At 35.7% G+C, this 22,880-nt stretch overlaps 2 protein-coding genes across 6 annotated transcripts in view; one reads left to right on the top strand and one right to left on the bottom strand.

The window, feature by feature from the left end:
- Nucleotides 1-2,809: 2,809 nt before the first annotated feature.
- Nucleotides 2,810-22,880, top strand: part of LOC119067098 — a 40,809-nt gene continuing 20,738 nt past the window's right edge. For 2 of the 5 annotated variants that reach the window (XM_037169861.1, XM_037169857.1), the window contains exons 1-6: nucleotides 2,810-3,445; nucleotides 19,242-19,389; nucleotides 21,616-21,815; nucleotides 21,890-22,107; nucleotides 22,182-22,513; nucleotides 22,577-22,836. In XM_037169861.1, coding sequence (XP_037025756.1) covers nucleotides 19,253-19,389; nucleotides 21,616-21,815; nucleotides 21,890-22,107; nucleotides 22,182-22,513; nucleotides 22,577-22,836 — 1,147 coding nt within the window. In that variant the 5' untranslated portion in view covers nucleotides 2,810-3,445; nucleotides 19,242-19,252. Of the gene's footprint in view, nucleotides 3,446-16,440; nucleotides 16,679-17,810; nucleotides 17,832-19,241; nucleotides 19,390-21,615; nucleotides 21,816-21,889; nucleotides 22,108-22,181; nucleotides 22,514-22,576; nucleotides 22,837-22,880 lie in introns of those variants that run through there. The other 3 variants (XM_037169859.1, XM_037169858.1, XM_037169860.1) reach the window with 3 other exon arrangements.
- On the bottom strand, nucleotides 19,419-20,478 carry LOC119067112. The gene is made up of 2 exons (XM_037169885.1): nucleotides 19,813-20,478; nucleotides 19,419-19,738 (listed from the first exon to the last, which is right to left on the bottom strand). The coding sequence occupies exons 1-2, from the start codon at nucleotides 20,456-20,458 to the stop codon at nucleotides 19,434-19,436; spliced, it is 951 nt and encodes a 316-aa protein (XP_037025780.1). The 5' UTR covers nucleotides 20,459-20,478; the 3' UTR covers nucleotides 19,419-19,433.

Here is a 22,880-nt window from a genome sequence, read left to right as displayed (position 1 = left end):
AAATTCTTTTTTTTTCCGTTTGGTAATGTCAAAAGACAGGCTAAGTTCGAAGATGAGTGATTTTGGATCGACCCCTCCCGAGCTGTGGCCCAATAAGTGCTTTACGGTTTTTCGAAGATATCTCCGGACATTTAAACGTTAAACTTGTAAGTGATACGTCAAATAAAAGGTATTTACAATACCGATCGACAAAAAAAAAGTTTATGGAAGTCGGATGACCGACTCGTGAGTTAGACCCCTTGGTGTGAAACAGGCACAGGGCGGCAAGCAGTTTTTGCTTGTAGGTCGGCCACATTTGAACATATTTCGTCTGTTTTAGCTTTATTAGATAGGTATTGACCGTACCAATCAGGGAAAAAAAAGTTTTTGAAATTATGTTCTCCGGAGCGTGAGCTAGGTCTCTTGGAGTGAGCTCTTATCTGGCTACTCGGAAGTACAGTGAACGTGGTGTATTTTGACAATATCTCGAGTAAATTTTGACCGAATTTCATGAATTTTTTTTGTTTGAAAGGTATTAACGAATGTAAAGCATCGGTACTATTTCCGGTCTCCTAACAAAATGGCTGCCGGCGGCCATATTGGATTTTATTAAAAGTGATATATCTTGGGAAAAATGGTACTTAGAGAGTTTCTGATAACATGGAAATAATTTGTTATGTGTGTGGGGTTTCAGGGATTCCGTATATGGACATCTATATATACCTATATACAGCTATATTGAGCTATATACAGGCATATAGAGCTATATAATATCATATTTTTCTGTGAAATGTTTATTTATAGTGAAATATAGTTAAATATAGCGGTACATAGCTGTTTAAATAGGAATTTATGAAATTTGTCTTCGTACGGGGCTGTCTATATTGCCTCCGGCAATTTATTTGTATATGATAACAAGGCAAAGAGTGGATAATGTAAGTGATTTTAAAGGCTTTTGACACGAATAGGTGTTTCGTACGGGTCGGCGTTAGCTATGTTTTTCTTCAAGTTTTCTTTTCATACAAACTATAATGAGCGTGTTCACCAAAACATGTCTAAATTGTCAGAATTTGTGTTTCACCCGCCTTCGTGAGTGTCTTAACGTATTCTTTCCTTAGAGTAATTATACCTAGAGAGGAAATTACGAACAGAATTACGTAAAATTTGTGGTCCCAACATGAAATACGTAATATTTGAAAGTATGAGTTTTTTCATGTGTCGGGGCCGAAAATGAGGGAGTTTCGATATTTTTCTCAGGTTTTCGACCCCTTACATGAAAATTTTTTGAGTATCTGTTTTGGACGATTGATTTTAGGTACTTTCGCATGTAGCCCTCACTTCGTTCGGGCTACAACTCGCGAAATTGCCTAAAAACAATCGTCCAAAACAGATACACAAATAACTATTCCCTACTAAATTGGTGGGCATTGCGAACTGGGCAAATTAGCGCTAAAAATTTGAATGTGCCTACTAGAAGGCTTTCAGTTTAAATCAATTTAAGATACATACAGTTATCACCGATATCAACAAACATAAAGAAAATAATAGAAATTGACCCATTGACCCAACGAAAAGAAATGTCTGAAAATAGGTTGTATCGTAAAAAATTTCTCCAGTCTTATTTGAAGGAAAACCACAAATGCAACTCGAGCAATTTTTTCTTATTCACATGAAATTACCGGAAAAACGAACAGTCATTGACTCCTAGATTCTTTTACTTTGGCATCCCGTAATGAAGCACGTTTGCACCATATTTAATTAATAATAATTGAGATTGATTTTAAACACAATTTCAAAATAATGGTAAGCGATTTGAAAAATAAAGAACCGACAACTATCAAAATTTCGAACGCCTACATGTGTTAGTGAAAAACTCTACGTAAAATTGTACGAAATGTGAATCTTATACAAACTGATGTAGGGACCACATTTTATCGTACGAAATACCTGTCTATGGTATGATTAGTCTAAGATCCAAATAACTACTAATTAACTAGTTTTATTTTCAAAAAAAAAAAATGGGCCGTTTATCCAAGGTTCTGAAAGAACAGGTTAAGACACTTTCGAGTTGATCACGAAGGCGGTGTGATCAAAATTTTCCTGTACGCCAACTTGGTTTGGAAAATTTTATATGACGATTTCAACTTAACAAAAAAAAATTGTTTTCAAGTTGACTTTTCAAACAATATACATGACTGAAATGTCAAGATTTGTGTTTCACCCGCCTTCGTAAGTGTCTTAACCTGTTCTTTCAGAACCTTACGTTTATCACCGACGGAACACTTGAAATGTCGATAAAAATGTAAACAATCGACTGACCTGTCTTATTGTTTCATTGGAAATTCGCAATGCCATTCCCTGAAAGATTGACATTTTCAATGTTAAAGAATGTGTTCAAAGAGTGCGCGAAAATAGCTGAAAACGGTAACAGATGTACAGATTCTACGAAATTTTTGTTTTTGCTAGGTTGGTTTTTTCGTATACAAACTGTTTGTCAGGTTTGTCATCAGGCTATGAGGGCTATGACAATTACAATGACAGTGTTGAGGCTCACACTAATAACAAAAATGATACAAAATGTTCCTTTACAAAAATTACTTTCTAATTATTTTCAGAAATATAAAAAAAAACACAAAAATTCCTCCATTTGGTCGGCCTATTTTATTGCTTCCACTTCCAGACGTGGAAGTGAGAGGATATGTATGGATTTGAACAAAAATCCAAAGTAATGTAAAATCAGATTTATAATTTCTCTGATGGCTTAGCAATTGAGCGGCCGTATAATATAAGCCAATGTGTACGACACGGTACACCCACACACGAACACACGAACACACACAAGATACACACCATACACACCCTTTCAATTTCTTTTTAGAGTAGAATGTTTTTGACATTTTCCGGTGTGCAAAAAATAAAAATCAATTTTATTAAAACAATGCAAATAACCGAATCAATTAATTAAAAATTTTGTTGTGAATCCGTAATTAATCATATTGTGCAAATCCTACAACGATTATTTACCGTTGACAGTGAACTTGAGCTGTAGAAATTCTTATTTGAAAGATCATCTGTGTGTAATAAAAAAGTTGCAGTCGAAAAAAGTAACACCAGACAACCGTTTCTTGATTTCATTCCAATCGTTTTTGATTTTATTCCAACCGTTTTGATTCAATGTGTTATGTTTTGAACTGGAAAACCCACAATAAAGAAATCGCTTTGCCAAACGTCAACAGAAAATATTTGCAATCGTTGTCGTCGAAAATTGAGCTCTAGCAAAATAGCAAGACGTTCAATTTGATCGACATTCGGAAACGGGCTACACAAAAATAAGGAGAGAAAAAGAAACGTTCTGAACTGCCACAGATATTTTGAATTCATTTTGGATAAAATGTTCTAAGTGACCCCTGGAACACGTCTGGTACATCTGAAACATCTAAAAAGGCGTCAAGATCGAAGCTAAAAGGTGAGTCTTCCGCCACGTAAATTTATAAATTGTGCCGAGCAAGCTCCTTATGAACTGTATCGGAGAAATGTCAGCTTCCGAATGTAAATGTTCGCACCAATCTATAACTAAAAATACTCCGTCTCGAAATTGTTTTTTATAATTTTCCTACGACTAAATGTTGCATTGCTTCCTAATACTCATTCGCTTCTCGATAGTTGACAATATTGAGCTGTATTGTCTTTTTACATAAATAAAAATCTAAAAGGCAACCTCGATCACCGTATTTTCAGACTGACAGATGGTCCAGTACATTGGCTGACGTACCTTTATCAGACAAAAGTCAAAGCCATTATCTGAACGCAATAAAAATAATACAAAGTGGAAGTGGGTCTGCTGTGTAGGTTTTGTCAATATTATTCTTGGTAAAAAAGAATGAAAGAATTATTCAATCTGCAACAATTCGTATAGGTCTTTCATATACATTCATTTTTTCCAAAAAATAAAAAATTTATTGTTTTCTCAATGCTTCATTCATAACGGAGATCTGAGAAAATGATTCATCGCCATTTAATCATTATTATTTTATTGGCGCAGCAGACCATTTTTCCGGTAGCATGCAAGTGTGAAAAAAAAAATCGGTAACTTCTTTACAGGTATTGAGTGTAATAGTTATTTACGTCACTAGGACAAAAAGAAGTTGTCAGGGTGAGTTATGATACCGAGTCGAAGGCTGATTAGCAAATTTCCCAGAACAGGAATAAATAATAAATGGAAACAGCCCAATTTCAGGTTGTTAATGTACTAAGTACTACTTACACATTGACATAAAAAGACTCTTTGACTATCGGTTCAACTAACAAAAATACAGACTTCCGCTAATTACACCTTTTTTTTTGATCCGGTAGTCAGTCAGTTCTACCTTTTCTCTAACTGCATCTTTGGCTGTATTTCTGCTTTTGTTTGGACAGCTTATACCTATAAGCCTGCGATCACCTTTTGGCGTTCGCAGTAGTGCGTAAATTCATTTTCATATTTACGCCCTAGTGCTTAAATGTGAGTTTTGCTCTCATACGATAAGTTATAATTTTCTCATACTTGGTAGATCAGTTATAGTTCTCGAATCTGGAAAAATTGGAAAAGTTGGAAAATCTCAACTCATGACAAGTCGTTTACAGCATTTTTAGACCCGTACAAAGTACTGGGGTCTTACAGGTTTACGCATACGTTTGTAACACGTCGAATTGGACTCCCTGAGTAAGGGGAAACCTATTGTGGTTGTCAAGAGATGCCAAATTAGTGAAAAAAAAAATGTCCGTCTGTCTGTGGGTTCTTTAACTTAAGTAAAACGCATCCGATTTTCAAAATTCTTTTTTTTTCCCGTTTGGTAATGTCAAGAGACAGGCTAAGTTCGAAGATCGGCGATTTCCAATCGACCCCTCCCAAGCTGGGGTCCAATAAGTGATTTAGGGTTTTTTGAATATATCTGTGGACATTTAAACACTAAACTTGTAAACGATACGTCAAATGAACGGTATTTACAATACCGATCGACAAAAAAAAAGTTTATGGAAATCGGATGACCGACTCGTGAGTTAGAGCCTTTGGTGTGAACCACGTACTAGGCGGCAAGCAGTTTTTGCTTGTAGGTCGGCCAGATTTGAACCGATTTCGACTACTTTCGCTTTAATAGATAGGGACTGACCGTGCCAATCAGGGAAATTAGGCTAACCTGAGCGTGAGTAAGGTCTCTTGGAGTGAGCTCTGATCCGGCTACTCGGCCGTGCAGTGAACGTGAAGTATTTTGTCAATATTTCGAGTAAATTTTGACCGAATTTCATAATATTTTTTTTGTTTGTATTAACGAATGTAAAGCGTCGGTACTATTTCCGGTCTTCTAACAAAATGGCTGTCGGCGGCTATATTGAATTTTAGTAAAAGTGATATATCGTGGGAAAAATGGTACTTAGAGAGTTTCTGTTAACATGAAAGTAATTGGTTATGTGTGTGGGGTATTTCAGGCATTCCATATATGGACATCTGTATATAACTATGTACAGCTATATTAAGTCATATACAGCTATATTGAGCTATAAACAGCTATATTGAGCTATAAACAGCTATATTGAGCTATATACAGCTGTATTGAGCTATATACAGGCATATAGAGCTATATAATGGCATATTCATCTGTGAAATGTTTATTTTTAGTAAAATATAGGTAAATATAGCGGTATAGAGCTGTTTATATAGGAATTTATGAAATTTGACTTCGTACGGGGCTGTCGATATTGCCTCCGGCAATTTATTTTTATGTAATAACAAGGCAAAGAGTGGTGAAATGAAAGTGATATTAAAGGGCAAATAGGTATTTAGCAGAGCACATTATAAGCTTTTGATACGAATAGGTGTTTCGTACGGGTCGGCGTTAGCTATGTTTTTTTTTACTTGGTCTGTATAGGCAAACGTTGTGTGCTTACTTTGCGCTTCCATTACAAACGGCACATTCGACCTATTAGTCCCCAGTGTTTCACACGGGGCTAAGAACTTTCATACACCAAAAAGAAATTGTAAAAAGTGTTTGTAGAATTAAATTTAAATATTGTACATAATTTACCCGGAATACCAACGACATGATGGTTCAGTCAGTTGATTTGGTTTTAAAACAAAAATTATTCCCATTATTTTTAATGTGCGTGTTAATTTTAGATATGTTCGCAAAAGAATTTGCATTTGTTTGAAATAAATCTCGGGATAGAAATGAAAAATATTTTCATTTTGGTATTTGATAACGAATATGAAAAATGATTTCAGTTAAGTTGGGAGACGCGAGGGCATCATTAAAGCAGGTAAACACGGGAGCAATTAATGATGAAAAAACTCATTTACTGTCTGATATTCGTTATCAAATACCAAAATGAAAATATTTTTCATTTCTATCCAATTTGGATGTGTGGACTGCGATTTTATTTGAATGACACGGTACTCTAACACAGGTACTATTTCTTTTAGAAAATGGTCTCTAAAAATTTACTGTGAAGGGCAGTGAAATTTAGGCATGAATTTGCTTTAGCTTTTTCAGCTGATCCACACAATCAAAACTGTTTATATTAATACAGATAAAACTGCTATAAAGACGTAACAGTTTTGATCAGTTGTGAGGATCTCTGTCTGTAAAACATTTCTATAATCATGTCCGGAGCAATAGCGGAGGACTTGACGCAGTCTAACTCCCAAAAAAAAGAACGAAGAAAATTTTTTTGAGACGCGTCAACTATGTATAGCCGAACATTTCAGTTTTTACCCTTTGGTCTATATCATCACAAAACCTATTTCATAATATTATCGCTTTAAATACGAACAAAACGAGCTATCACTTGACTATGTAGGTTTAAAATTACCACAGATACATCGTTTTGAAATTGGTCACTTTTCATACTAACTACACCAAATTGACTTTTTCCAAACAATCAAAATCTTTCAACTTACTCTGTATGTTTCTATCTATCTATCTATCGACGGGCTATTTTGGAAAGTAGTCAGCCAATCTCTATGAAACTTTGCAGGAACCTTAGTCAGGCCATAAAGAACTTAAGTTTCATTCATCATTATCGCAGGAAAAATCAGAATTTTGTGTAATTAATTAATTAATTTTCAGAACCATTTCTCTCATATAAAAATGTACAGCCATTTTGTGATGGAAATGTTGTGTTGTGATGATTGTTGTGAAGTTGGTTGTAATTTGGTAGCAAAATTTAAAGTTTTTGAATATTACGGTTTCTTCTTCTTCTTCTTACGGTTTAGATGGTGGGAAATTAGAAAAATTTGGCTACTTTCGGGGTATGTTGGGGAGCTGGAATAATTTGGTCATTTTCGGGGTATGTTGGGCAGCTGGAAAAATTTGGTCACTTTCGGTATGGATTATATTAAACCGGGAGATAAAAAAATCAAAAAGGGAAATATTTTTGGAGATAAAAAATTCACAGTTGGAGATATGAAATTCATAAAAGGAGTTAAAAACAATTAATATAGGAGATATAAAAATCAAATTTCGAGATAGAAAATACAATCTTGGAGATAATAATTTCGTTTTGGAGATAAATATTTAAATTTTGGAAATAATTAAAATAGTAAAAGAGATAAATTAATTGAAAATGATGTTAAAAAACATAAAAGAGGAGATAAATATATATTAAAATGGAAATATTTAATTTAAAAAGGGAGATACCGAAATTAATAAAATGGAGATAAAATAAATTCAAAGTGGAGATATAAAATTCAAAAAATGGAGATAAAAAAATTAGAAATGGAAGTAAAAATCGAAGATAAAAAATTCGAAATTGCAGATAAATATTTAACGAGTTTACAATTGTGGAGCGGTTTGACAGATGGAAAGTTGGTTTCTTCGGCAAAGTTGTTGTCTGAAAGTGACCACACCACAGTGTACGCTTCTATGTAATAGTGACCAACCCCTCGATTTTTTTAACTTTTTGTGTGAAGCAGATGGAAAGTTGGTCTCTTCGGCAAAGTTGTTCGGTATTGAAACAGTGGTTGTGGTATGGGGTGTAGAAGGGTACGGGTTTCACCAAATTGATGGTTTTCAACAATGGGAAATGGAAAAATGTGTACGTGAAACGGAAAAATGTCTACGGCGAACGAGGTGTTTTTCGATAATAGGTGTTTAACACGCCGAGCGATCCGGCCCATTGCCCCGGAGCGAAGCGGAGGGCCGCAATGCGAGCCGGGCGCCGGAACGGTGTCGGTAACTTAGGTGTTAATTTTTTTTCTCTCGCTTCGTCTAATAATTAGTCTGTGTAACTCATTGCAAATAAAAAGCGTTTTAACACGCCGAGCGATCCGGCCCATTGCCCCGGAGCGCCGCAATGCGAGCCGGGCGCCGGAACGGTGTCGGTAACTTAGGTGTTAATTTTTTTTCTCTCGCTTCGTCTAATAATTTTTCCGGGGCAGAAATGTGCTGAAATTACTGCGACTGGCAGATGGAGTGTTTATTAGTCACAAACCCTTAAAGGGCCTTTTTACATAAAGCAAAGTCAGCTTTTAGTGACCATTCCCTCGAGCAGATGCAGAGTTAGTTTCTTCGGCAAAGAATTATTCTGTATTGAAAGAGTGGTTGTGTGGAAGGGACCAAAGTGTAAGCTATTGAGCTATTGTGTGTTACTGACCACCCCTCGATTTTCGTATATCTCTTTTAAGCAAATGTAGAGTTGCTTTCGAACAGGTGTTTCTCAATAACAGGTTTCTGCCCGGTCTAGCTTGCTAGGATGCGACGTGGCACGAAGTGCCACGGGATGCAGACTAGTTATTGAAGAGTTGTAAGGTTGCAACTTCATTTCAGCTGCGGTCTGTTTTCTAGTTTTCGAACTCAAGGAAGATAAAATAGATACAAATGTGAGTCGTTGTTCAAAATCCAGATACAAACCCTTGTGAATGGGTTAACACAATTCACCTTAATATCCATCTTAAGATATATAGTTCCACTGTTCTAACTCAAGTAAACAACTTGAAGCGCTGCAGGCTAATTTTTTAAGATTTTTCGATTTACCACTCATGTGTGCTAGATTCGTCTCTAATGATAACGATCTTCAACTTTTTTTTACAAAAACGAAAAAAGAAAAAAAAGTAAGATTTTGCGGTGAGGGTCAAACTTTAAAAGTTTAGGCGTTTTATAAAGTCGAACAACTATTACTAAAACCAATACTTTAAGGTATAGATTCTTAGAAATTTTATATTGTATCAATACAGTTAGAGACAATGCAATTTCAGGATGAATTTGCTTCAGCTGTTTTTAAGCTAATCCAAATATAAAAACAAAACTGTTTATAGGTTTCTTTCATCGTACAGTAAAAACCCAATGAAAGTATACTCAATAGGTGGGTAAATCCACGTATTTTGTGACAGTGATTTTTCTCTTTCACTCTCACAACATCACCACTGTATTGTAGCGATAGCGCTCTACAATATCCATTTTCACATTTGGTAACATGACTTACGGTGTGTTTTTTCGCGTCTTCTTTGGTTCATATTCGTACATTGAAAAGAGACAAAATTCTGTTTTGGTAACATGACTTACGCTGGAATTTCCCAGGTATGGTCTAATGTCAAAATTTCTATGGAGTGTAGGAAATAGCAATTTCATATAAACAAACTCACCTTTCAATGATTTTAATTGAGAGGTGAATTTTTTAGATAAAATCGCTATTTCCTCCGGATTGTATGGACATTGGAAAGACTGACTCGAAGGAGTGACGAGAGCAATTTCCTCAATCTATTTTACATCATGAAAACTAAAAAGGTGTTTCATAAAAAGAGGCCCTAGAAACCAAAATGGTCCAGGGCGCTGAATATGCTGGATGCGGCACTGTGCCTGCCACTACAATTTTGCACAATTAGAGCGCTTGCTATGAAAACTGACTCAAGTTTCAAAAATTTGTATGCACATTACATGACGTAATAAAATTCAAAAATTGAGATAATTTTCACTAAATTTTGGAATTAAAAAAATTAATTTTGGAAATAAATAAAATAAAAAAGATGATACAGTGAACGACATCTCAAATGTCTCACTGTCATTTTTTTCAGAGAATGTCATTGTGAATTTGCAATGACACAATAAAATTCTCAGAAAAATTTGACAGTGAGACATTTGAGATGTCGTTCACTGTAAAAAACTAAATTCTGAAAATGAAAAATTTAGTTTTGGAGATAAATGAATATATTTTACAGATAAAAAATTTAATTTTGAAGATAAATATATATTAAAATGAAAATTTTAAATTAAAAATTGGAGATAACGATATTACAAAAATGGAGATAAAAAATAATTAAAATGAAGATATTAAATTCAAAAAAGGAGACGGTATGACTCCAAATTTAATTTTATTATCTCCTGTTTTTAATTATTTATCTGCAATTTCAAATATTTTATCTTCGACTTTTAATTTTATACCTCCATTTCTGTTTTTTATATCTCCTTTTTTGATTTTTATATCTCCTTTTTTGATTTTTATATTTCCTTTTTTGATTTTTATATCTCCCGTTTATTACTATCCCTTTCGGTATATGTTGAGCAGATGGAAAAAATTCGTCACTTTTAGGTTATAGGTTGGGCAGCCGTCAAAATTTGATCACTTTCAGAGTATAGGTTGGGCAGCCGTCAAAATTTGTTTACTTTTGGGGTTGATATAACGGCCATTTGTATAGTTAGTACATTTAGCTATATATAGTTAGTATATAGCTATAATGACGTACCTATATATAGTTAGTATATAATTATATGGTTCTATATATTGTTAGTAGATAGCTATATGGATCTATATATAGTTCGTATATAGATATATGGTTAGTTAATAGCTATATGGACCTATATATAGTCAGTAAGTAGTAATATGGACAATTTTTTTCCGTGACAATATTTTACCAAAATTTATCAAAAAAATTCTGCGTCGCAAAGTGGCAGATACTCACGGATAAACTAACGATAACTTTAATCTGCCACATGCGACGCAGAATTTTTTTGGTAAATTTTTTGTTGAAACATATAGACTGTGGACTGCGTCCCACTTTGCTCTGAAAGAGTTTTTGCCGGGATTATATTACTATTTAAAAAATAGGCCATGAAAAGACACGCTGGGTGTACTCTGTTCTTACCAATTTTTAGCCTCGTACGAAGTACAAAGGGGCTTATAGGATTACGATGCCGTGTGTAATTGATGGAATTCGAAGCAGACGGTAAGGGCAAAGTGTTTGCCTGTGTTCATAGATGACGAATCCGCAATAAAAATTTTGTCTGTGCGTCTGTCCGTCTGTCTGTCACGTCGATATCTTGAGTAAATCAAATCCGATTTCAAAATTTTTTTGTCTCTGAAAGATAGTCGAAATAGTGAGGCTAAGTTCGAAGATGGGCATATTCGGGTCGGCCCTTCGTGAGTTAGGGCCACCTAAGTGATTTAAGGTCTTTTGGTGATATTTATGGCAAAATAAACGATGGAAATGTAAATGACACGGCAAATGATAGGTATTGCTAATACCAATCCAGGAAAAAAAAGGTTTTTTAAAATCGGGTGAGTGGACCGTGAGTTAAGGCCTTAGAAGTGAAAGGCTACTAGGGCCCTATGTGTATTTTACATAGAACTCGAGTAAATTTCATCAGTTTTTCGTAATTTTTGTTTGATTTGGAAGGTAATCGAAGGCCGAATAGAATGTTGTTGAAAAAAAAATGGGTCCTTGGACTAAGGCCACTACTAGGGCCCTATGTGTATTTTACATATAACTCGAGTAAATTTCATCCGTCTTTCGTTATTTTTGTTTCATTTGGAAGGTAATCAAAGGCCGAATGGAATGTAGATGAAAAATTTTTTTAATTTGGGTCCTCGGACTGAGGCCGATACTAGGCCCTATGTGTATTTATACTCAATAAATTAAAATTTTAGGGCGATTAGAAGTTTTTGTTTCATTATTAATATTATCTGATCGCAATTTTATGCTATCAGATGGTAGTTATTAAATACAACTAATTCGGTCTTTAAATACCATTCGGTAGTGTAGTATGTCACTGAGCGTCATTACCACTTACTTCACAATTGTATTAGTACAAAATAAATGTCTTGTCACTGTTGTGGTAGCGGGTATCACTTTGTTTTCTGTAATGATAAAAACATTTTCATTTCCTCAAAGACACTTCCAACAAAACTCGATTTTGAATAGCAATTTGAGTTTTTTTTTCACTCATACTTACTCGATGGTATTTCAGCACAACAAGAACATTTTGCTGTGTAGGCACAGAAATACCAAAGATTCATATAATATTTCCGAAAAATTAGGTGCAACCAAATATTCCATCGAATTGCAGGTCGATTAAAAATGGCATTTGATCATATTTTTAAATACGATTAAGTGGCATAACATAGTATCCGATACCATTTATAATACTTCTTGATGGAATTTCACAATACCATCAGAAAGGAAATTAAAGCAACTTGTACTTTGATTGGATAAAATTCTACCGAATCGCAATGTGCCGGCAGAATGTACGAATAATATTCCATGGATATGCATTTCCTTTACCATTTGGTGGAATATACGTTATTATTTGGTCGAACATATTACAATTTAGTCGCGTTAATATACTGCTTGGTGCACACATATTACGTTTCGTTGAAAGTTTTTTTTTAGTGTAGACCAAGATACCAATTTAAAGCCTCAGGTACCTGGTACATACATCTTTTTCTCTTCATAACAAATAGGGGTGATCGATTGTGCAAAGCACGAAAAAGATCGGTCCACAAAAAATACTAGTGGTCCTCATGGACCTCGCGAAACCACTTTACAGGCTATGTTCTGAAACAACTTAACGTGGCGAAAAATCAAAAAAATGAAAATTTTCAAGTAATAGTCATGCATTAGACCAATCTCACCTTCAGCAAAGTTTTTGTTATTTCTCCTCTATATAGTCCACACTTATGCTTATGCTACAACAGTTAAGTGAAGAGGCAAACAAAGTGGGCCTCAAGATGAACTTATCGAAAACAAAAGTCATGACCAACATCGGGGACGATAGAGAAATCAAAATTGGTGACACTGTCATTGAACGAGTCGACAGCTACGTATATCTAGGACATAAGCTGAAGTTAGGTCTGGACAACCAAACTGCAGAAATAAGACGTAGGATTGGTCTTGCATGGGCAGCGTTCGGAAAACTCAGACTAATTTTCAAAAGCAAAATGAATAATAGTCTGAAACGCAAAGTTTTCGACACTTGTGTCCTTCCAGTGCTCACTTATGGAGCGGAAACGTTAACTTTAACGAAAGCATCCGAAGATAAATTGAGAGTGACACAAAGAGCCATGGAACGGAGTATGCTTGGAATAACACTCAGAGACAGAATGACGAATCAATGGATTCGACAACAAACCAGGGTCGTTGATGTCATGGAAAGAATAGCATCTCTGAAATGGAGCTGGGCGGGACATATTGCAAGAAGGACAGACGAACGTTGGACCAAAAAGATCATGAACTGGCGACCATATAAAAGACGAGCTATAGGTAGACCACCAGAGAGATGGACAAACGGAATTAAGAATATTGCAGGTACAAACTGGCAGCAAATGGCAATGGATCGTACGAAATGGAAAGAAGTTGGAGAGGCCTACATCCAGCAGTGGATAGAAACAGGCTGAAAAAGAAGAAGAAGATAGTCCACACTACCATAATACAATAAAAGGAAATGGAAAATGAAAATGGTCTCAACCTCCTACGCCCGTCCCTTCACTATTATATACTTTAAACAAAGCCATTTAGCACCCTCCTATCCACACCGCTTGAACACTGATAGCTGTACGTTGAAGGTTAATAACTCATTTTTCATACAACTATCTTATAAACAGAAAAATTGCACACAGGATCAACAATATCCCAATTTAATTTGAATTCATCATCCTGTTGCAGAATGAATTAAAATTTTAATTCATTTCAAATTGCAGTTTTTAGCACGATTACGCATGTCTTTTATTATGTATTTTCTTTACGTAAATGAAACTAGAGCGCAATCGTAGGTTTGTACAATTTAAATGTTCTGGTTGTTTCTTTTAGTATACCCAATGTCTACACTATGTGAAATCTACTCACACATCGAGCAAATTTTTAGTTTCATGTGCTCTTGGCACTCTTGGTTTATTAGACTTATCACAGGCTAGGCGAAATGTATGTTGTATTATTTGCTTAAATGTCCACTTCTGCGTTCAATGAAAAACTCAAGTTGTACAAGCGATTTGTTTTGTTTTTATTTACTAATCTTTCTGTTCAACTCAATCTCACTATTAGGCGCTAACTTCGATTTTTAAAAATCTTCAGAGTTACCGCACGTTTCACTCATTTTTGCGATCACCATATTATCTATTTTGAATTCGAAGCTTGGGCTCGTTCATAAAGGATATAATCAACGACCCCTTCGTGTCTCCGTAAGGCTCGAAATAGGTCGGCTTTAGGTCGACCTGTGACCCGACCTGACCTGAAATTTATGTGAACTGATTTAAATTTGACCTGACCTGTTTCAAATTTAACTTGCCCTGACCTGACGTGACCTGTTTCATCTTTAACATGAAATGACCTGATTCATTTTGCATATTCTTTTTAATTTTCGTTGTTGCTGACTTCTACAACAATGTTTTTTGTCTCGCAGTTTCAAGCAGTATATTTGTATATTCAAAGTTACTCCTTTGTCAAAAGTTGTAGTAAAAATTAGTGAAACATGTCAGGTCAGGTCGGATCAAGATAAATTCCGATCAGGTCAACTTTTCGATTTTCACGTTCTGGTCAAAATCTATCAGATCACGTTCAGGTCGAATCAGGTTTCAGGTTTTGCAGGTCTCGGCGGCGGCGAAAAAGTCGGCTTGAGCCGGCTTAAAACGGCTCGGCTGGAGGTTCCTTTTAACTTTTTTTTAAAATAAAAACGTTTAGATAAATTCATGGAAAATGAACTAGTAAGCATGAAAATGAAATTGTACGGAAAGCGAAAATGTAGGTAGATTAGATTGTTCAAAGTGCAAGTGGAACTGGTCTTGTTACAAGCAAGTCTCTAAGTCTAAGGTTCACTAACACGCCTCAAAACTTGAACTAAATGGAAAATCATGCTCCGGTACACTCATTTAACTCATTAAGAAAATGGTTTTCGATAAGAAATCGAAAGCTCACGAAAATCAAGTAAAAATTGAAAAGACAAAAAAATCGAGAAAATTTGCAAAGATCGATAAAGTTTTCTCAAATTTGTGAATTAACTGATTGTGCGCCTTTGGCTCGTTCCGCAAAGGTCATACTTGCCAAAACAACAAACTTAGAAGCGAGGACGTAATATACCATTCTGGAAAATTCATGAAAATTTTCTTAATTTTGAAAAAAAAAATCAAAATGTACTTGAGCTGCTTAGGATCAACAGGAATCTCGGTTTTCAAAATTATTTCACCCATTCACCTTTCGAAATCTTTATTTCATTTTCCAGCCGTTTCAAGCCGGCTTGAGCCGTGTTTTTGGCACCGGCTCGGCTGCGGCGCGGCTTGCTCAAAAATGGCCGGCGGCGGCTTGATCGGTGGCTTATTTTCGGCGGCGCTCATGCCTGTGCCCAGGTCAGACAATTTTCTGTCCCTGTATCAACTTAACCCTTAACATACCATACTCCAAAGTTGAATGACCAAAATCGTAAATTGAAATTGAACGAAGAAATTGTCATTGTTATTGTTCAATGTGAAGCTGGTCATCAAAAACAACATGATCCAGTATTTCGCAACGAAGTGTTCTACGAAAAGTGTTCTATGAAAATACTTTATCGCATCTAGTGCCAAAAAAACTACCATTTCGACAACGAAACGACGCATGAAAAGTTAACCTTTCGATATCAAAGCATGAAAAACATATTTTCCACATTTTCCCAACAAATATATTTCAAGGATACATTCAAATTTTCAGTTTGATGACATGTGTGTATAATATTGCTGTATGGCTTTATGTGAATGTGTGACTACAGTAAAAAAAATATTTTTGTTCTGATTTCATTTGAACGAAATTAATTTATTATACGAATCTCCGAGTGCCACTCGGAACAAATTGTTGCATCGCATCGAAAGAAAAACACCACCAGCGTATTGTATTGTCAAGTAAAGCCCATCAATACAAGACACATATAGTTTTAACTGACTTCAACCTCATCTAACGTATATGTATATATATAGATAGATATTAGAGAGGTACTAATTCTAAATCATTTTTAAATCATGAACACATTCTAGATAGATTTTTTCTTATGGTGTGCATGCGGCGCGTATAAACGTAACGTATTATATATATAAAATACATCAGTTTGAAGCACTTAAAAACAAAAACTTCATTGAACATGTCTAAGCAACATCATTTTGAAAATATCACATTCCCTTTCTATAGTTATTTTTGAAACTCGAGTTTCGTCTTCACTCCAACTCTCGGGAACACGGCACACTCTCTCTGTGTATAAAATCCAATGTAAAAAGCAATCGCGATGTCCAATGTCTCGAGAAAGAAGAAAAAAAAAAATGATTATAATACATATCCTGCTTTCTCGGCCCGAGATCGGTATTATAAATTTTTATTCTTGGCACTGAAGAGAACACATTTTCAGTTTTAAATACAATAACATTTCGCTTCGATGTACGTACATTATGATTGAACAAATAAATGTTGGATTTTAAAACGAAAATAATTAAATATATCGTAAGTCAGTGTTTTCCATGATTAATGTATCGTATTAGTGTTTTGAATTTTCTCCGGATAATTTTTTTTTTTACTTCAATTTCTCATCCGACCACGAAAAAAATATTTTATTGAGTTAATATTTTAACTTCGAATATATATTTCCATTGGATTTTTTTTTCTCTGCTCGATCGTATCATACGGTTTTGTTTCTCTAGCTGTGCCTATCACTTAATATTAACTGTTTTTTTTTTTTGAACTTATATTTACTGTGTAAAAGTATTTTTTTTCCTTCAATTTTCTTTTTACTATGAGCGATTTTGGCGTATGTGAAAATTTGTGACATTCTTTTGGATATTATTTTTAGATGTTTCTTCTGTTCTGAGTTCTCGTGCTCGTGTAGTGAAAATATTTTTTGTGATTTTTTTTAATTGTTGTTGTGCTTCTTGGACTGAAATGTAATGCGGTTAAATATACATAGTTGTTAAAGACATTCGGGCGAACATTATCATTTTTATAAATAAAAAAAGATTTTACGTCTAACATCTAGTGGCTAAAACAAAAAGAAAAGCGAAAACATTATATATGCCAATCCGGATTTTATTTTTTTCTTCCCGAAGAAAACAAGAAACGAAAAAATTGTGTGTATTTTTCGCAATATAAAATTTAACGCCGTATTCTGTTACAAATTTTTTTTTTGTTCGTTCGTTCCTTCCTCCTCTGTACAGAGTAATAAAGATAAATAATCACCGGAAAGATTAAATATAATTCGTGTGCTTCATAAATAATGACGGAAATGTCGTTGTGTACTAGTTCCATATTGTTTGCAAATTGTTTCGTACAAAATTGATCAGTTTTATCGTTAGGACACACCTCGGAACCACTCACACGCACACAAGAAACCAGTGTCGAATTTCAATATGCTGTGAAAGAGATACCATTTGGATTGAACGAACCCTTTATTAGTTGAATCGAGTAAAGAATTGAGATCAAGTTTACTTCTTCCCTTGCTCCTTCCATGATATATCGAATAAAATCGCAATAATTTGGAGCCGTGAATGGTGTTCGTCAATGGCGTGGTGTGAAAGTGGTTTCCTAATCGCAATTTAATTTAAAATTGGTGAACAGAATGACAACTTATAAGCTTATGTGAATCTCCGAAGAACATTTTAAGGTGAAGATGCATTGAGTTAGTGCTGCAAAAAAAACTGAAAAGAATTTTCTTTAAACTCTATTTATAAAGAGACGGAATTCAGTCAATAATTTGTTTTCTTTTTCCCGAAACCTGCCTGCGCCTGTTGCAGAAGTTTAAATTGCAAAAATTTCATAATTTGTACGGTAAAACGTAAAGGCACCAGTATTCGACCATGCGTCTAACTCCAGAAAAGAATGGCCGTATTTATAGATGCATGGCCGAACACTTGTGCTTTGACCCTAACTTTAAAGGCGAAACTTTATCTATTTGTTTTGCTGAGCATGACGTTCTTTTCCACTATACCTCCAAAGCAATTAAGCCGATTAAGATATATACTAGACCCTTACCATCAGTAGATCCCAACTAGCCTACTAGAAACAGAGGTCCAGAACAAAAATGTGAAATTGATCACAAGAGAAGCCACGGCTGAAAAAAACAGGTCCTGTGTTAGCCACTAAATTTGAACAGTGTTGACGATGGCGTAAACAGTATCTACTCTTACATCTGAATCCACATACAATTAATACCAACACTTCTTCTTCTTCTTCTTTTTCAGCCTGTTTCTATCCACTGCTGGATGTAGGCCTCTCCAACTTCGATCCATTGCCATTTGCTCCCAGTTTGTACCTGCAATATTCTTAATTCTGTTTGTTCATCTCTCTGGTGGTCTACATATAGCTCGTCTTTTATATGGTCGCCAGTTCATGATCTTTTTGGTCCAACGTTCGTCTGTCCTTCTTGCAATATGTCCCGCCCAGCTCCATTTCAGAGATGCTATTCTTTCCATGACATCAACGACCCTGGTTTGTTGTCGAATCCATTGATTCGTCATTCTGTCTCTGAGTGTTATTCCAAGCATACTCCGTTCCATGGCTCTTTGTGTCACTCTCAATTTATCTTCGGATGCTTTCGTTAAAGTTAACGTTTCCGCTCCATAAGTGAGCACTGGAAGGACACAATTGTCGAAAACTTTGCGTTTCAGACTATTATTCATTTTGCTTTTGAAAATGAGTCTGAGTTTTCCGAACGCTGCCCATACAAGACCAATCCTACGTCTTATTTCTGCAGTCTGGTTGTCCAGACCTAACTTCAGTTTATGTCCTAGATATACGTAGCTGTCGACTCGTTCAATGACAGTGTCACCAATTTTGATTTCTCTATCGTCCCCGATGTTGGTCATGACTTTTGTTTTCGATAAGTTCATCTTGAGGCCAACTCTAGTTCACTTCAAGTGTAAAATTGTTACTGTTTATTGTGCAAATTATACTCTAAACTGTGCAGTATAAAATGCTACTGCAGGTTATGGGCATACTATTCACATATTCATATTGTATCATTTATCTCTTGTTGCTTGCGTCTTAAACAACGGTTTATTTTTCAATTTTCCAGATTAGCTCAAAATGGTGATTGGGGACAACGAACTGATGGCGCCGCCACAACAAATGGCGCAGCCTGCGTCTATCGATAACATTATGAGCGGAATCAGCAACACCGGCACCGTCAAAATGAATAATCACAGAAAGAAACTGAGGCAAAGGTAAGTGAAAGCACTTTCGAATTACCAAAGTAAAAGTTTTTTTTTTATTGAATTCTTGCAAAAATATGATTCAACAATTTTGGTGGAAAAATATTTTTTAAAAATACCAGAAATTTATGTGTAAAGTCTAATGCAGGCGGCGAGGCCAATTTGCAAATAAATTTGGCAAAATCGTTAAACTTTCTGTTTCCGCCAAGAGTTTCGTATTTAAAGTACCACAAGAAATCGCCATCATCAGTCTCCAAGTGCTCAATAGACTTCGATTGCTTTGTGATCGCCGTTTGAATCAGATCATAAAATCCGAGAAAATTGTCGCAACATTTCTTTAGCAGTTCCGTGGAAACGGTCTCTAGAATACGCACAAAAAACAAACGGTTTTTAGAATACGCAGCCAGTCGGTGTAAAGGTATAACTCATTAATACCATCAAAGAGATATTGACAGAATGAATCCAAATCATTACTGGCCTCACGTTGCAATTTTGTTTCCATAGACGCGACAAATGCTTCTCTAATCAGCTCGGATGCAACGAACTCTGGCTGGTGCGGTTCGATCAAAAATATCCCCATCAAATTATTTATTGGGATAATGGGATAATCGAATGCACACAGCCTATTGACGAATGTATCGAACAGATTTCCATTCGGCATTTGCATTACCTTTCTCATTAGGTGAATGCTGTCGTTCGTACATGCCGTAAATTCGAGGCATTTATTTTGAATTAAATTTGACTGAAATAACTCAATTGCCCGTTGAAAATTTTGATCGTTTTCGATGTGATTGTAGAATTTCAGCAGATATTTCTCACCATCGGTCCGCGTCAATGTATTGGTAAACACATAACATGTTGGATCATCTACCATACATTCAATGTGTTCAACAGCGATTAAATTTGTCTCTTTAATTTTTTGTAATATCGTTTCGATTTTGATATTGATGCCAGATTTTCGGAATGCACGCAAATTCGTCTTCAGTATTTCACTGTCACTTATAGCGCCACTTATATTGTTATTTGCAATGTTTGTGGTGATTTGTTGAATCAAATTATTTATTTTTGTTGTGTCCGACATTGTAAGTTATTCTTCTTGAAAGTGTTCTTGCAGAGGGTCCTAATCACAGAGATGGAACGTCAAATAGTAATGACATGTGACCGTTCACTTTCATAAACTCCGAATTCTTAATGGATAAAAGCGCCAAAGTCTTTCTAGCGAAAACGACCACTTTCCTCGCAAAGCCTTAACCGACCCCATCCCAAAATTTCTGTGATGCAAATCATTTCCTTCATACCTGTTTTGTATGTTATGTTATATATGTATTCTTATCGACTTGTCAAACTTTGTTCCTTCTAGTTTAGATTGCCACAAAATACTGTCTATGGTAGCAGACTCCAAAAAATGTTGTTTCAAAATTTTCCGATCCATTTTACGCCTACGAATATTCGTGGATGTTTCCATTAAGAGCGCATTCGTTCAAAAAGGATATCTTCATCGTCTCTCATACCAACACGCTCAAATGTGAAACTTCGACGAAAAGGAGTAGAATAGATCGCAAACTTTGCAAATAAATTTGTTTGAAGTCTGTTACCATAGACAATATTTTGTGGTACTCCTAAGCTACAAAGACAAAATATCACAGACACAATGTCTTGCCCAACATCGGCGTCGCCTCCACCTCTAATACCTACCTTGGTTGATAAAATAACTATATTTCGAAAATTTCCGGTGCATTGTACGGCGTAGTTGCGATCTGTCGCCAAATCGTTGCCAAAACTGACAGACCACTTTAAAGTGTATAAAAATGAATTATTGATGAATTTTATACAAACGATGTATTGACGAAGCCTTTTTATAACAGAAAGCGTTGTTGCCGAAAAACATTCAGAAAATTTAAAAAAAATGATTCCTAAAAGTCTAAGTCGAGGGGTAAATCCTGATTTATTTGACAAGGATTGATTATATGAGAAACTGATTTTCCCCTCGATAAAAGTGAAGACTTTAGACGAAATAAAACATCGTCAAAAAAATTGGTGGTTTCTATGAAAACATTTTATGAGAAGTTTTGAAAGCTAATGAACGTACGAAAAATAGCCGTTTCGGGGCGATCGGGTGCTTTCTTTTCCGAAAAACAAAATCCAGTGGTAGAAAAGAAAAAAGGAATTCTTTCCCCGCTATATCCCTGTTAAAATTCAAACACACCGCTCGCTCTAATTCGTAATTTTCTATTTCAGATTTGACATAATCAAAAAGTTAGGCCAAGGCACTTACGGCAAAGTTCAATTGGGCATCAATAAAGAAACTAGTCAAGAGGTAGCAATTAAGACAATAAAAAAATGTAAAATAGAAACAGACGCTGATCTCATACGAATAAGAAGAGAAGTGCAAATCATGAGTTCGGTGCAGCATCCAAACATTATTCACATTTACGAAGGTAACCGTAACAACCATCATCGCCCAAATTCAATCGAATCTACTCTCTTAATTGGTATACCTTCTGTTTCGTAGTGTTTGAGAATCGAGAAAAAATGGTTTTGGTGATGGAATTTGCAGCTGGTGGTGAGCTGTACGATTATTTGTCGGAGCGCAAAGTATTGGCTGAGGATGAAGCCAGGCGAGTTTTTCGACAGATTTCAACAGCAGTCTACTATTGCCATAAGCATAAAATATGCCATCGAGATCTCAAACTGGAGAATATTTTACTGGATGAACATGGGAATGCGAAGGTAACAAACGATGGAAATGGAACAATTTCGATTCGCGGCTGTTAATCGGTACGGTTCGTCTTTTGTGTTTACAGATTGCCGACTTTGGTTTGTCAAACGTGTTCGACGACCAACGATTGTTGGCGACATTCTGCGGCAGCCCTCTGTACGCATCTCCCGAAATCGTGAAAGGAACGCCATATCAAGGTCCGGAGGTGGATTGTTGGTCGCTCGGCGTTCTGTTGTACACATTAGTTTACGGTGCAATGCCATTCGATGGATCGAATTTCAAACGTTTAGTTAAACAGATTAGTGCCGGTGATTATTACGAACCGAAAAATCCGTCGCCTGCTTCGCCTTTAATCAAAGAAATGCTGACGGTTTGTCCACAGCGTCGTGCCACGATAGAGCAAATCTGCAATCATTGGTACGGCTATTTTGAGGAATAAACGCTTTCGTGAATGAATCTTCATTTTCCGTTTAATTTCAGGTGGGTGAACACCGGCTACACCGAATCATGTTTAGACTTAGCTGAAGAACTAGCAAATCAAACTCCCGTTCGATTGGATGTGCTCCTTTCGCTGACACCGTCAGCTGTTACATCCGATCAACTGGTTGTACCGGGACCGATTGAAGAGACCAAATCTAGTGATCGTGTAGCCCGAAGCCATTCAGTAGGTTCGATTCGCGAAATGGGAAGTACTGAAGCTGAACGACGAATCCTTGATATGGTTGCTGCTGGCGGTGAAGGTAATGAAATTTTGGGCATTCATGCTTTGTCGTGCTTTTTATGA

The sequence above is a fragment of the Bradysia coprophila genome (assembly GCF_014529535.1).
Source record: "Bradysia coprophila strain Holo2 chromosome X unlocalized genomic scaffold, BU_Bcop_v1 contig_117, whole genome shotgun sequence".
In the NCBI taxonomy this organism is placed as follows: domain Eukaryota; kingdom Metazoa; phylum Arthropoda; class Insecta; order Diptera; family Sciaridae; genus Bradysia; species Bradysia coprophila.
The sequence above is the reverse complement of the archived record's forward strand: the minus strand, read 5'-3'. Positions and strand labels throughout refer to the sequence as shown.

Coding starts and splice junctions, on each gene's coding strand:
- LOC119067112 (XM_037169885.1), bottom strand. CDS start 20,458: ATGTCGGACACAACAAAAATAAATAATTTGATTCAACAAATCACCACA. Junction 19,739..19,812: donor CTGTCAATATCTCTTTGATG/GTATTAATGAGT, acceptor TGCGTATTCTAG/AGACCGTTTCCACGGAACTG.